This window comes from Cyclopterus lumpus, chromosome 3 (genome assembly GCF_009769545.1).
Source record: "Cyclopterus lumpus isolate fCycLum1 chromosome 3, fCycLum1.pri, whole genome shotgun sequence".
NCBI lineage: Eukaryota > Metazoa > Chordata > Actinopteri > Perciformes > Cyclopteridae > Cyclopterus > Cyclopterus lumpus.
In genome coordinates this window covers 30,197,297-30,212,296 of record NC_046968.1, presented here as the reverse complement: position 1 = coordinate 30,212,296, position 15,000 = coordinate 30,197,297, and the positions used below count along the sequence as shown (strand labels likewise).

Genomic DNA, 15,000 nt, shown 5'->3' with positions numbered 1-15,000 from the left:
GGAAGGAAACAGGGAGCAAACTAGGAGGAAACAGGGAGCAAACTGGAAGGAAACAGGAAGCAAACTGGGAGGAAACATTGAGCAAACTGGGAGGAAACAGGGAGCAAACTAGGAGGAAACAGGGAGCAAACTGGGAGGAAACAGTGAGCAAACTGGGAGGAAACAGGGAGCAAACTAGGAGGAAACAGGGAGCAAACTGGGAGGAAACAGTGAGCAAACTGGGAGGAAATAGGGAGCAAACTAGGAGGAAACAGGGAGCAAACTAGGAGGAAACAGGGAGAAAACTGGGAGGAAACAGGGAGCAAACTGGGAGGAAACAGGGAGCAAACTAGGAGGAAACAGGGAGCAAACTAGGAGGAAACAGGGAGCAAACTGAGAGGAAACAGGGAGCAAACTAGGAGGAAACAGGGAGCAAACTGAGAGGAAACAGGGAGCAAACTAGGAGGAAACAGGGAGCAAACTGAGAGGAAACAGGGAGCAAACTAGGAGGAAACAGGGAGCAAACTGAGAGGAATCAGGGAGCAAACTAGGAGGAAACAGTGAGCAAGGGAATGGGGAGGAAACTGGAAGGGAATGGGAAGGAAACTGGGAGGGAATGGGGAGGAAACTGGGAGGGAATGGGGAGGAAACTGGGAACAGGGAAATCTTAAGCTGCCGTCTGTTCTTCTACGGCTGAGAGAACACGGAAATACCAACGTAATTAATTTCACTCATTAATTACGTTGGTTTGAGAACAGACGTTACCATGACGATGCAGATTAATGACAATACAACAATACGCTCTTAAATTGATGTTGTGATGATGAAGGTGGTGATGAAGGTAGTGATGAAGGTGGTGATGAAGGTGATGAAGGTGGTGATGAAGGTGATGAAGGTGGTGATGAAGGTGATGAAGGTGGTGATGAAGGTAGTGATGAAGGTGATGATGAAGGTAGTGATGAAGGTGGTGATGAAGGTGATGAAGGTGGTGATGAAGGTGATGAAGGTGGTGATGAAGGTGATGAAGGTGGTGATGAAGGTAGTGATGAAGGTGATGATGAAGGTGGTGATGAAGGTGATGAAGGTGGTGATGAAGGTGATGAAGGTGGTGATGAAGGTGGTGATGAAGGTAGTGATGAAGGTGGTGATGAAGGTGGTGATGAAGGTGATGAAGGTGGTGATGAAGGTGATGAAGGTGGTGATGAAGGTGATGAAGGTGGTGATGAAGATGGTGATGAAGGTGATGAAGGTGGTGATGAAGCTGATGAAGGTGGTGATGAAGGTGGTGATGAAGGTGGTGATGAAGGTGGTGATGAAGGTAGTGATGAAGGTGGTGATGAAGGTGGTGATGAAGGTGATGAAGGTGGTGATGAAGGTGATGAAGGTGGTGATGAAGATGGTGATGAAGGTAGTGATGAAGGTGATGATGAAGGTGGTGATGAAGGTGGAAGAGACCTTCTGGTTGGAGGACCCTTCCTCAGTTCACACAGGCGCTCTGATGTCAACCAGGAATCAAACACACGTGCTGCGTCCCAACTGAATGACGAGGGGGTCCAGAAGCAGCTCGTTAGCGGTGAATACAAAGGAAGGAACCGGGTCTACCTATTGGTGGGGGTCTGCAGGCTCCACCGGAGCTAGACCTTCTGATGAGGAACCTGTTTAGAGGTCGGACCCAAACTACTCCTTGAACCTCTGGAACCTGGAGGACCAACAAGAACCCAGAGACCAGAACGCATCGCGATACACCGGTCTAGATACGATACGCTGTGCTATATATATATTGTGATATATTGTGTTATATTGTGGTATATTGTAATATAGTATGATATATTGTGATATATTGTGATATAGTATGATATATTGTGATATATTGTGATATATTGTGATATATTATGATATATTGTGGTATATTGTAATATAGTATGATATATTGTGATATATTGTGATATATTGTGGTATATTATGATATATTGTGATAGATTATGATATATTGTGGTATATTGTAATATAGTATGATATATTGTGATATATTGTGGTATATTATGATATATTGTGGTATATTGTAATATAGTATGATATATTGTGATATATTGTGATATATTGTGGTATATTGTGATATATTGTGATATATTGTGATATATTGTGATATATTGTGGTATATTGTGATATATTGTGATATATTGTGATATATTGTGATATATTGTGGTATATTGTGATATATTGTGATATATTGTGATATATTGTGGTATATTGTGATATATTGTGATATATTGTGATATATTGTGATATATTGTGGTATATTGTGATATATTGTGATATATTGTGGTATATTATGATATATTGTGATAGATTGTGGTATATTGTAATATAGTATGATATATTGTGATATATTGTGATATATTATGATATATTGTGGTATATTGTAATATAGTATGATATATTGTGATATATTGTGGTATATTATGATATATTGTGGTATATTGTAATATAGTATGATATATTGTGATATATTGTGATACATTATGATATATTGTGGTATATTGTAATATAGTATGATATATTGTGATATATTGTGATAGATTATGATATATTGTGGTATATTGTAATATAGTATGATATATTGTAATATAGTATGATATATTGTGATATATTGTGATATATTGTGATATATTGTGGTATATTGTGATATATTGTGATATATTGTGATATATTGTGGTATATTATGATATAGTGTGATAGATTGTGGTATATTGTAATATAGTATGATATATTGTGATATATTGTGGTATATTGTGATATTTTGTGGTATATTGTGATATCCTATGATATATTGTGATATATTGTGGTATATTGTGATATATTGTGGTATATTGTGATATCCTATGATATATTGTGATATATTGTGGTATATTGTGATATATTGTGGTATATTGTGATATATTGTGATATATTGTGGTATATTGTGGTATATTGTGATATATTGTGATATATTGTGGTATATTGTGATATCCTATGATATATTGTGATATATTGTGATATATTGTGATATATTGTGATATATTATGATATATTAAGATATCTTGCGATATTTGGCGATATGTTGCGATATCTTTCGATATATTATATCTTGCGATATCTTGCGTCTTTTCCTGTAAATGTGAGGATAGAGTTGAGAATACAACTTGTGAGGACTGAACAGGGTGCAGTGGATAGCAGCCAGGGGGCCCGGGTCCAAACCCCGGTCCCGGGTGGTCCTTCTGTGTGGAGTCTGCATGTTCTCTCCGTGTCAGCGTGGGTTCCCTCCGGGTTCTCTGGCTTCCTCCCACAGTCTAGAGACAACAGCTCAGGTTAACTGGACTCTGAGGTGAACCCCCCTTCACCCAGTGTCTTGATTTCTCGTATCACTTCCTAGATGGAAGGTCGTTGGTTCACTTCCACATCCGTGGATAACATGTGTTTGATATCTACTAAATATATCTATAAAGAGATATCTGTATCTAAATATATATATATATATATATGTATATATATATATATATACATATATATATACATATAGATATAGATGTATATTGCTGGATGAGACCAGCCTGAAAGTTGACATTACTGAACATTTACTGAACGTCTTTTATTTTTTTGCAGTGTTTTACATTATGAAACATTTCTGCCTTCCAGGAAACAGTTTCATGTATTTTCAGAGAAATGAATGACAGTCAGCCGCTTCCTGCTTCGTCTCGTGCTTCTTCTGAAGCAGTTAATGGAACTTAACCCTCTCTGTGCTCCTTTTGGCTTCACTTAACTCCTCCTCGGGCTTCCCTGAGATCAGTCTGGAGGAGGAGGGGGGTTCCTCTTCTCCTCCTTTCTTCTCCTTCATCATCTCTCTCTGCGATGCTGCTTCCTCCTCAATCCTGTTAGTTACATAAAAGTGAACTCATTATAAATATATATATATATATATATATTTATATCATTATATCATATGTATATACAGTATATATGTATATATATATTTATATATATATATCATATAATATATCAAATAATATGAAATATATAACATCATATCATATAATATACCATTAATAATATGATATATATATAACATATCATATAATATATCATAATAATATGATATATAAAACATTATATCATATGATATAACATAATAAAATATATATATATAAAACATTATATCATATGATATAACATAATAAAATATATATATATAAAACATTATATCATATATCATAATAATATCATATACAACATTATTATGATATAATGTTATATATATAATACTATGATATATATATCATAACATTATATCATATGATATATATAATATTATATCATATTATATATAACATTATATCAGGAGGAGGAGGAGAAGGAGGAGGAGGAGGAGGAGGAGGAGGAGGAGGAGGAGAAGGAGGAGGAGGAGGAGGAGGAGGAGGAGAAGGAGGAGGAGGAGGAGGAGGAGGAGAAGGAGGAGGAGGAGGAGGAGAAGGAGGAGGAGGAGGAGGAGGAGGAGGAGGAGGAGGAGGAGGAGGAGGAGGAGGAGGAGGTGTGTCTGTGTGTGTGTGTGTATGCAACACAATGAAAGCTATTCAAACCGGCGAACCCACAAACTGCAGAGAGCCGGTTGGCTGAGCGCCTCCATCATCTGTTGCCTGGTAGATTTCTGTGCCGAGGGCCACCCATTGGTCGCTCCCTCTCCACATGCTCGCTGCTGATTGGACGGCCTCTTCCTGTGCTGACTTGAAAACAGATGAGAACACGTCACCGTGTTCAATAAACAAGGTCTCACTAGACCAGGTCTGTGAGGGTCTCACTAGACCAGATCTGATAGGGTCTCACTAGGCATGGTGTGTTAGGGTCTCACTAGACCAGATCTGATAGGGTCTCACTAGGCATGGTGTGTTAGGGTCTCACTAGACCAGATCTGATAGGGTCTCACTAGGCATGGTGTGTTAGGGTCTCACTAGACCAGATCTGATAGGGTCTCACTAGGCATGGTGTGTTAGGGTCTCACTAGACCAGATCTGATAGGGTCTCACTAGGCATGGTGTGTTAGTGTCTCACTAGACCAGATCTGATAGGGTCTCACTAGGCATGGTGTGTTAGGGTCTCACTAGACCAGATCTGATAGGGTCTCACTAGGCATGGTGTGTTAGGGTCTCACTAGACCAGATCTGATAGGGTCTCACTAGGCATGGTGTGTTAGGGTCTCACTAGACCAGATCTGATAGGGTCTCACTAGGCATGGTGTGTTAGGGTCTCACTAGACCAGATCTGATAGGGTCTCACTAGGCATGGTGTGTTAGGGTCTCACTAGACCAGATCTGATAGGGTCTCACTAGGCATGGTGTGTTAGTGTCTCACTAGACCAGATCTGATAGGGTCTCACTAGGCATGGTGTGTTAGGGTCTCACTAGACCAGATCTGATAGGGTCTCACTAGGCATGGTGTGTTAGGGTCTCACTACACCAGATCTGATAGGGTCTCACTAGGCATGGTGTGTTAGGGTCTCACTACACCAGATCTGATAGGGTCTCACTAGGCATGGTGTGTTAGGGTCTCACTACACCAGATCTGTGACGGTCTCACTAGACCATGTATGTTAGGGTCTCACTAGAGCAGGTCTGTGAGGGTCTCACTAGACTAGATCTGTGACGGTCTCACTAGACCAGATCTGTGACGGTCTCACTAGACCAGATCTTTTAATAGCCAAGTAGGTTTACACCTACAAGGAACTTAGCGTGGTGGCTGGTGCAACATAGGACATCAGACATAACAAACAACAACAATCAAACAACAGTAGACAACAAATAAACAATCAAAAAAGTGCAGACGAGACATAGAATAAAATGTAAAATCTACAGTGTAAGATAAAGTGCAATTATAAAGTGTATGTAATGTTTAAGTTAAAGTGTGTTATTTAAGTGTGCTGGTATGTGCAGAAGAGTGACCGGTGGGAAATGGTCCAAGGGATGAAAGAGATGAAAGAGTCCAGGGGTAGTAAATAAAGAGTCCAGGGGTGGTAAAGAGATCAGGGGTAGTCAATAAATAATCCAGGGATGGTAAAGAGACCAGGGTATGGAAGAGACCAGGGGTAGTAAATAAATAGTCCAGGGGTGGTAAAGAGACCAGGGTATGGAAGAGACCAGGGGTAGTAAATAAATAGTCCAGGGGTGGTAAAGAGACCAGGGTATGGAAGAGACCAGGGGTAGTAAATAAAGAGTCCAGGGGTGGTAAAGAGACCAGGGTATGGAAGAGACCAGGGGTAGTAAATAAATAGTCCAGGGGTGGTAAAGAGACCAGGGTATGGAAGAGACCAGGGGTAGTAAATAAATAGTCCAGGGGTGGTAAAGAGACCATGGTATGGAAGAGACCAGGGGTAGTAAATAAATAGACAGCTGGTCAGCACAATGCCTCAAGGTGGAGGGGAAGACAGAGTCCGGACCGGCTCCTGATCTGTGACGGTCTCACTAGACCAGGTCTGTTAGGGTCTCACTAGACATGGTCTGTTAGAGTCTCACTTTGTGTCTAATATCTGAGTCTAAAGTCTGAAGACTAAAGTCTGAAGTCTAAAGACTAAAGTTTGAAGTCTAAAGTCTAAAGTCTGAAGTCTGAAGTCTAAAGTCTAAAGTCTAAAGTCTAAAGGCTAAAGTCTAAAGTCTGAAGGCCAAAGTCCGAAGTCCAAAGTCCGAAGTCTAAAGTCTAAAGTCTGAAGTCTGAAGTCTAAAGTCTAAAGGCTAAAGTCTAAAGTCTAAAGGCTAAAGTCTAAAGTCTGAAGGCTAAAGTCTAAAGTCTGAAGTCTAAAGTCTAAAGTCTGAAGGCTAAAGTCTAAAGTCTGAAGGCTAAAGTCTAAAGTCTAAAGTTTGAAGTCTAAAGTCTGAAGGCTAAAGTCTAAAGTCTGAAGGCTAAAGTCTAAAGTCCGAAGTCCAAAGTCCGAAGTCTAAAGTCTAAAGTCTGAAGTCCAAAGTCCGAAGTCCAAAGTCCAAAGTCCAAAGTCCAAAGTCCGAAGACTAAAGTCTAAAGTCTAAAGTCTGAAGACTAAAGAAGGATTCATGAACGTCTGGCTTAAAGCATCACTTCCTGTTTAGCTTAGCTTGTCCATGTGTCAGCTGTCGGAGAGGATTCCTGAACAGCGTCAGACGACTGTTGTTGTTGTTGTTGTTGTTGACACAAAGCGAATCAGCAGCAGCGTATCAACATGCTGATAGTTGTATTTATTAACTTGTGTTATCATCATCATCACTCATCACCTGGAATGCGTTTGACTGCGAGCCGTCTGAGACGGTGTGAGAAGCATTCGTTTGATGGGGAGCCGAGTCGACACGGAGAACCTGCGTGTCACGGAGCCTGAGAACCTGCGTGTCACGGAGCCGGAGAACCTGCGTGTCACGGAGCCTGAGAACCTGCGTGTCACGGAGCCGGAGAACCTGCGTGTCACGGAGCCGGAGAACCTGCGTGTCACGGAGCCGGAGAACCTGCGTGTCACGGAGCCGGAGAACCTGCGTGTCACGGAGCCTGAGAACCTGCGTGTCACGGAGCCGGAGAACCTGCGTGTCACGGAGCCGGAGAACCTGCGTGTCACGGAGCCTGAGAACCTGCGTGTCACGGAGCCGGAGAACCTGCGTGTCACGGAGCCTGAGAACCTGCGTGTCACGGAGCCGGAGAACCTGCGTGTCACGGAGCCGGAGAACCTGCGTGTCACGGAGCCTGAGAACCTGCGTGTCACGGAGCCGGAGAACCTGCGTGTCACGGAGCCGGAGAACCTGCGTGTCACGGAGCCGGAGAACCTGCGTGTCACGGAGCCGGAGAACCTGCGTGTCACGGAGCCGGAGAACCTGCGTGTCACGGAGCTGTGAGGGAGCGTGGGCCTGATGAAGGTCGCCCAACAACAGCTGTTCATCCAATCAACCGGCTCTCTTCCTCGTGTGTCGGCTCCTGTATGACTCCAACCTTTAATGGACCTTGTTTAGACTTGTGTTATTGATACATGATGATTTAATGACTGGCTTTATTTACGCAGCATTCCTGTGTCAACATTGCAACCTTAAATTAGACGTAATAAACAGAGTCTTTTTCTTACATGTAGAATCAAAGAAGCTTTCTGGAGGTTATTGATCTGCTGATTGAGGGGAGAGAAATCAATGAAGCCGGGCGGTTGAGTCCGATTCCGCTGGACGCACACGTTCTTTAATTTGCTTCTTTTATATTTTACTGTTTTCTTTCGCAAGCTCACGGCTTGTCGCCTTTTGGAGTAATTGACATGTCATTGATCAGGAGAATGTCACGAACTAGAGTCCTGAACCCAAATGCACGACTCGAGAGGCAAAGTTCAACAAAGAATCACAGTTTATTAAACTAAAAACTAATATGAACCAAGTAGCTAAATATGAAAACCTGGCAAATGTCTTTGTTACGCTGGTTCTCTGGTACCAGGGACAAGAAGAACTGGTCCAGGACAAAGGAGAGGCAGACCATAGTTACACAGGTAGGGACACAGGTGACAACATGGACACAAGACACGACATGACAGAGAACACGGAAGAACCAAGTGAAACAGGAAGCTGAGATGTGATGATTGACAGCTTTTCCTTTTTTTCTTTTATTAAAATCTGCATCTTTATATTTTCTTTATATACTTTTTGACATTTCATCGTGGAAGATATTTCATTTCAAGCAGTTATTGATTGATACAAAACCGATAATGAAGGATGTTGCGTAACCAGTCGATATTAATCTATAATACTATTTCATTTCATTTCACGTGTTCCATCAAAGGAACCTGACGTTGCAACACAACTCATGAGGTACATGCGTGAATATTTTAAAATAGATCCAACAATAATGAACACCCAAAGGGGCTCAAAGCAGTACATTTCATCCATTAATTTTATCCATCCAAATGTGTTATTTCACGTTTTCTTTTGCGCATTAACGCCTCCTGACGCCCACTGAGTCACTCTTTGGTTCCACCAGAAATACATAAACGAGTGTCAAATCACTGCAGCCGTTCCATTAAGACGTTAAAACGGCATAAAATCACGCTTTCCAGGATTTACACCTCCTTCTATTCAGCTTCCATGTTTTATGGCTCTTTGCCAACGAAGAGAAGGAAGCGTGTGGAAGCTGAGTTATGTCGTGATGAGGCCGAGGGGAACACAGTGGGAACATGTCACAGATCATTGCTTCAGGGCCCAGTTTTCAGATACATAATGATGGTGGTGATGAATCAGGAACACTCTGCTGTCAGAGGACTCGTGAGGCTGAGGGAGCAGGATGCATCTCCACTGAAGACCTGCTGGTCCTGGGTGAGGAAACATGGACGCAGCATCACGTTGATGTCTTCTCAGGAGCCGGGTAGATTTTATTTTATTTTTGCTCTCCATTAAATGGAGTTAAATCAGATGGAGTTAAATCAGATGGAGTTAAATCAGATTGAGTTAAATCAGATGGAGTTAAATCAGATGGAGTTAAATCAGATTGAGTTAAATCAGATGGAGTTAAATCAGATGGAGTTAAATCAGATTGAGTTAAATCAGATTGAGTTAAATCAGATTGAGTTAGGAAAGGCTAGTTTAGCTCAAACAGCCGCCTGCTGCTGAAACGTGGAGACTCAACCAGACGAGAAATGTGCTGTAAAACCAAAGCTGTGAGATCAGAAAACGAGCTCAGGAGAGTCGGAGGAGATTGGAAACGTTTGTGTCCGGAGTGAATATTCAATATTCATTTAGAGAATTTAGAATCTGAACCACGTACGACATCCTCTGTCCAGGACCCTCGCATCGGGGAAAAAAACTCCCCACAGAACCTCTGTTTCCCTCCAGAGAAAAAACTAGCTAACGAGCTAACTAGCTAACGAGCTAACTAGCTAACTAGCTAACGAGCTAACTGTCTTCGGAGCTTTTTGTTTGCTCTCATTTCCGGCGATTTGCCAAATTCTTTTTTTCCAATTTTTTTTGCAAACAACAACGTACAACAACCCCGTTCTGCTCGGATTCTACGACGGCGGTTCTCTGGAAGCCGACTTGAACTCACGTGTTCCCCATGAACCTTTGTCCTTCTTCATGTCCCGCTCTGGACCTTCTCTTTCGGCTCTCTGCAGACTCTGCAGGGCTTCTCTTTTCTTTTTTTCCTCGCGGCGTCGTGCTGAGCGGTCGGCGCCGTCCTCGAGCTGCTCTGACAACGAGATCAATGAGACCCCATGAATGTCGCCCAGGTTGCTATTTGGGGTGCCGACTGGAGACATGAAAGAGCCCCCAGGCTGCCGTATTGGTCCCAGCACCCCCCGCCGCTTATGGATCTCCTTGTTCCCCCAGCGAGACCCCGCAGGGAAATCACCTTTGCAAACAGCGAGACGCTCATCTCCGGTGAAATATATATGAATATATATATATATATATATTCATATATGTGCAGCGCCGGGTAATGAAGAGGACCTTCAGTACAAAGTAAAAGATTCTCCCTCGCCGATGGAGACGGAACAAGATGGAGGAGCGGTGACATTTACGTGAAAACATGATTTATGTTCTGTAAACAAAGTAAGACACAACGATGGAGTGTCAACGATCTGTAGAGACCTTCAGCGAGAGGAGAGCTGAAGAGGAATATCAAAGTATCTTTAAGTGTGTTTATTCACCATCTTTCTACGTGTTTGGTGTCTTCATATTCTGTCAAATATCGCTCAACAAACGAGACAATTAATACCTTTCATGCACAACATTCTTTTTCTTTTTGCTCTGAATCTAAAAAAAAAGACCGTATTGATCCTGAAATGAAACAACATATTCCACGGATGCATCTCCTTCACGAGATTTATTATCTGAGTAGTTTCTCTTGTTTTGACCGCACACTGTTGGTGAGTCTGTAAACTGACTTCATAGAGACACATATTCATAATGAGCTGTATAAAAGTCCAAAGAACCAGAATTATATCAACACATCGTTTAAACCTGAAGATGCTCCACTCTCCAATCTCTAAATGGAATATGTAGTTTATGTGATTCAAATTCAGAATATTCGTGGACTATTATTGTCCATGTAAACGTAACATCTCAGTTATTATATTAAAACCTAATGTATCTTCATCAAAGACCTTCAACCTGAGCGGATCGGGGAGGCCGACCATTGGTCAGGGAGCCGTTCCTTTAAAACACTCAACAGCATTATTGTGACATGAATCTAGGAGGAGATCTTTAAGATCCACCCGTTGGTCATGTGACCACTGAGCTCTTTTCATTGGTGGTTGAACCTTTTGAGTTCATTGTTACTCTGAACCCGAGCGGCTGCAGATTGTTTCTGTGAGTTCACGTTTGACTTTTAAAAGTGTGGATTCGACACCTTGAATGTGATCTGTGCAGCTCTCCCCCAACTCGTTCCCTCGGTGCCTCGTTCCCTCGTTCCCGGATGGTGAGCTGGTTTTCATGTTTGATGTCTGTGTTGCAGGTCTGGTGAAGTTGGCCATCCACTGTGTCACGTGTCAGAAAGTGGCCATCAAGATTGTCAACAGAGAAAAGCTCAGCGAGTCGGTTCTCATGAAGGTAAGACGCTAGTGTGTGTGTGTGTGTGTGTGTGTGTGTGTATATGGGGGTGCAATTCTAAATATGACCTTTTTAAAAATCTTTTTTCACAGAGGGTTAGAACCACTGGAAAGTGTGGGCCCCACATTTGGGTAAAACAAGTGTGGGCCCCACAAAGGAGGAAAACGAGTATGTGTGTGTGTGTGTGTGTAAACCTGTTGGTGCTTTTGGTCGTGAACTCTTCACTTTTCTGAGGTGAATCATCTCATTTGTGTTTTTATTTACCAGCGACGTGCTTATAAATTAGCATTAGCTCGAGAGTTAGCTTGAGAGCTCATTTTTGTCTGGCAGATTATTACAATTCGGTGTCGTAATATCATCAGTAGAATCACTGAAGTACAACGCTGTACAGCACGATATAAACACAATGTACAAGTACAATGAAATACATAAATACATTACAAAAGTGGTAGATTTGTACAAACAATGACCAACAATGTGTGAAACCATCTCTCAGCTTCCTGCTGAAGAGATGAATATTTACATATTTAAGAGATGTACAAACAAATCGAAAAAGAAAAGAAATGTACCAAACAAACAGAAGGAAATAAAGCATTTGTCGGGTCTATTTCCAGCGGCGGATGAATCTGAATTTGGTGCTCTAGTGATTCAGAATAAAGTAGACAAGACCAGGAAATAGACCAGAATGCAATGCAGCATGGGGATGAAGCTGAGGTCTGGATTCTGCAGACAGCCGATTGCCTCCGCTGTGTGTGTGTGTGTGTGTGTGTGTGTGTGTGGGTGTGTGTGTGTGTGTGTGTGTGTGTGTGTGTGGGGGGCTTCCCTCTAATCTCCCCCCGCCTCGGTCTCATCTTTAGAAGATGCCAAGGCCCCGTTGTCATGGCAACAGGGAGCAATCGGCTCAAGTTGTTCTCACACAATGAATTCTCACCAGCCTCCTAAAAATAATGTCAATAAAAAAAATGAATATATATCCTGAGGAGGATGCCCCCCTCCCCCCCCCCCCCCCCCCCTCCCTTTCAGTTGGCATTTTGAAGAACACTCGTTGTGTTTGACGTTCTCTGAGAGCTGCAGGTCGACTTCCTGTTTCTCCTTCAGCCACGAAAAAAAAAAACATTTTTTTTGAGGTTTTGCATGTGAATGTGTGTCCTCTGTTCACAGCACACACACACACACACACACACACACACACACACACATTTACATTCCTCTTGTTCAATTGTTACACAAGGAACAACCCCAAAACATTTGCATGCAACAGCACACTTCATTGTGATGATGAGCTACCTTCAGATTTAAAGCGTATCTTTTCGTACGTCTAGACTTAACTTGATAAAAGCTTATATATTAATGCCTTTTTAATGACGCCGAACACAACTGGAATCATGTCAGCTTCCAGAAAGGATGAGCCGGATATAATTGACAAGACAGGGTTCAGATGAGATCACAATTAATATTATTATTATATAATTAAAGAGCAGTTGAAGACCTGAGGTGACCGGTGATTTCTTCTTGAAACCAGAGCTTCGGTTCTTAGATGCATCCTCCAGCTGTGGAGGATGAAGGATCCAACCTTCTCTCCACACACACACACACACACACACACTTTATTACCACTCATTAAAATGCCATATGCTTCATAATGGAGCTTAATAATCGCCGGCGTGCCTGCTCACACGTGGAGGCCAGGAGGCCTGTTTACCTGCTACACGTGTGTAATTAGCCTCCGCCACGCAATGCTCTCTGGTGTGAGGACATGAAAACGAGGCTAATTAGATCTGAACGCGGGGGGATGGGCAGATGTTCTGCACCTGCATTCATCCCAGACATTAGTCACTGTGTGTGTTCACCTGGGATCAGTCCAAAGCCAGAACGCAGAGGATTGCTTCACATTATAATTAAATTAGCAGATTTGGCTTCCTGCTGGTGATATGTGTGAGAATAAAAGAATAAGGGTGAACGTGGATTAGATGAGTCATTGTTATGGAAAAAGTCAGCTACTATTCTTTCAATGATCTCACTGAACTTAACTCAATTCATTTTCATAAAATAATAATTCAATAATATTTTTGGTCCAGTTTGCTCCGGTTCAGGATATCTCTGTTGGGGAAGCCGCATGGCATCATGGGAGTTGTTGTCTTCAATGCTGCTGCTCGCCACCAGCCTGCTGCTGGGGCTGGTTGTCTTTAACCAGTGTAACGTTAGCATGTTAGCATGGAGTTAGCGAGGTAGCTGGCCAGCTTAATGCTTCATCCACACTCTTTTACATTACATTACATGTCATTTAGCTGACGCTTTTATCCAAAGCGACTTACAATCATGTAATCATGCCAGCGTCCTCCTTCAGCCCTTTATTCACCACCGTCCTGATCTTCTGAAGTCTATAGATCTCCTGGTGTGTAAACCCTCTCTTCGTCTTGTTCTTCATATGAAGCCGGATAGATTTAATCAGCTTCGGCAGATCGGTGAAGTGCTTCTCCACTTCACACTTCCTATTCTTTATGTCCTTGAGGAACCATTTCAGCCTGGCCAGACTATATTCCCTCAGAGAGTCAGTGTCATCAGAGGACCCACTCTCTGCCACAGAGTCCTCGTCCATACTGGACTCAGACTCATACCCTTTGCCTTCCTCGTCCCCCCCGGCCTTCCTCTTCAGATAAAGCTTCTCCTCACCCTCCTCCATCTCCACCTCACTTTCTCCTTCCATGACCTCTCCACACTTTTCATTCCCTCCTCCTTCCTGCCCCCTACCCACCTCCACCTGTCCTCCAGTGCACCCCTGGCTGTCCTCCTGAATATGTGCCCCCCCCTGGGCCGCCCCTGCCCCCTCTTCTTCCACCTGCAGTACTACACCTGCCCTCTCCCCCTCCATTTCCTGGGCCACCACTGCCCCTTCTTCTTCCTCTTCTTCTTTCTCCTGCTGACCCACCTCAGCCCTCTCTGTGTTCACCTGCTTCCCCCCACTTCCCCTCTCTGTGTTCACCTGCTTCCCCCCACTTCCCCTCTCTGTGTTCACCTGCTTCCCCCCACTTCCCCTCTCTGTGTTCACCTGCTTCCCCCCACTTCCCCTCTCTGTGTTCACCTGGTTCCCCCCACTTCCCCTCTCTGTGTTCACCTGCTTCCCCCCACTTCCCCGCTCTGTGATCACCTGCTTCCCCCCACTACCCCGCTCTGTGATCACCTGCTTCCCCCCACTTCCCCCCTCTGTGATCACCTGCTTCCCCCCACTTCCCCGCTCTGTGATCACCTGCTTCCCCCCACTTCCCCGCTCTGTGATCACCTGCTTCCCCCCACTTCCCCGCTCTGTGATCACCTGCTTCCCCCCACTTCCCCTCTCTGTGATCACCTGCTTCACCCCACTTCCCCCCTCTGTGATCACCTGCTTCCCCCCACTTCCCCTCTCTGTGATCACCTGCTTCACCCCACTTCCCCCCTCTGTGTTCACCTGCTTCCCCCCACTTCCCCTCTC

General features: G+C 43.4%; 1 protein-coding gene across 1 annotated transcript in view; it reads left to right on the top strand.

Annotated features, from left to right (window-relative positions):
• LOC117728898 (serine/threonine-protein kinase BRSK2-like) overlaps positions 1–15,000 on the top strand; it is an 86,446-nt gene that overhangs the window by 27,903 nt on the left and 43,543 nt on the right. Inside the window, exon 2 of the mRNA XM_034529823.1 lies at positions 11,437–11,531. Within this exon, the coding sequence (XP_034385714.1) occupies positions 11,437–11,531 (95 nt within the window). The remainder of the gene's footprint in view (positions 1–11,436; positions 11,532–15,000) is intronic.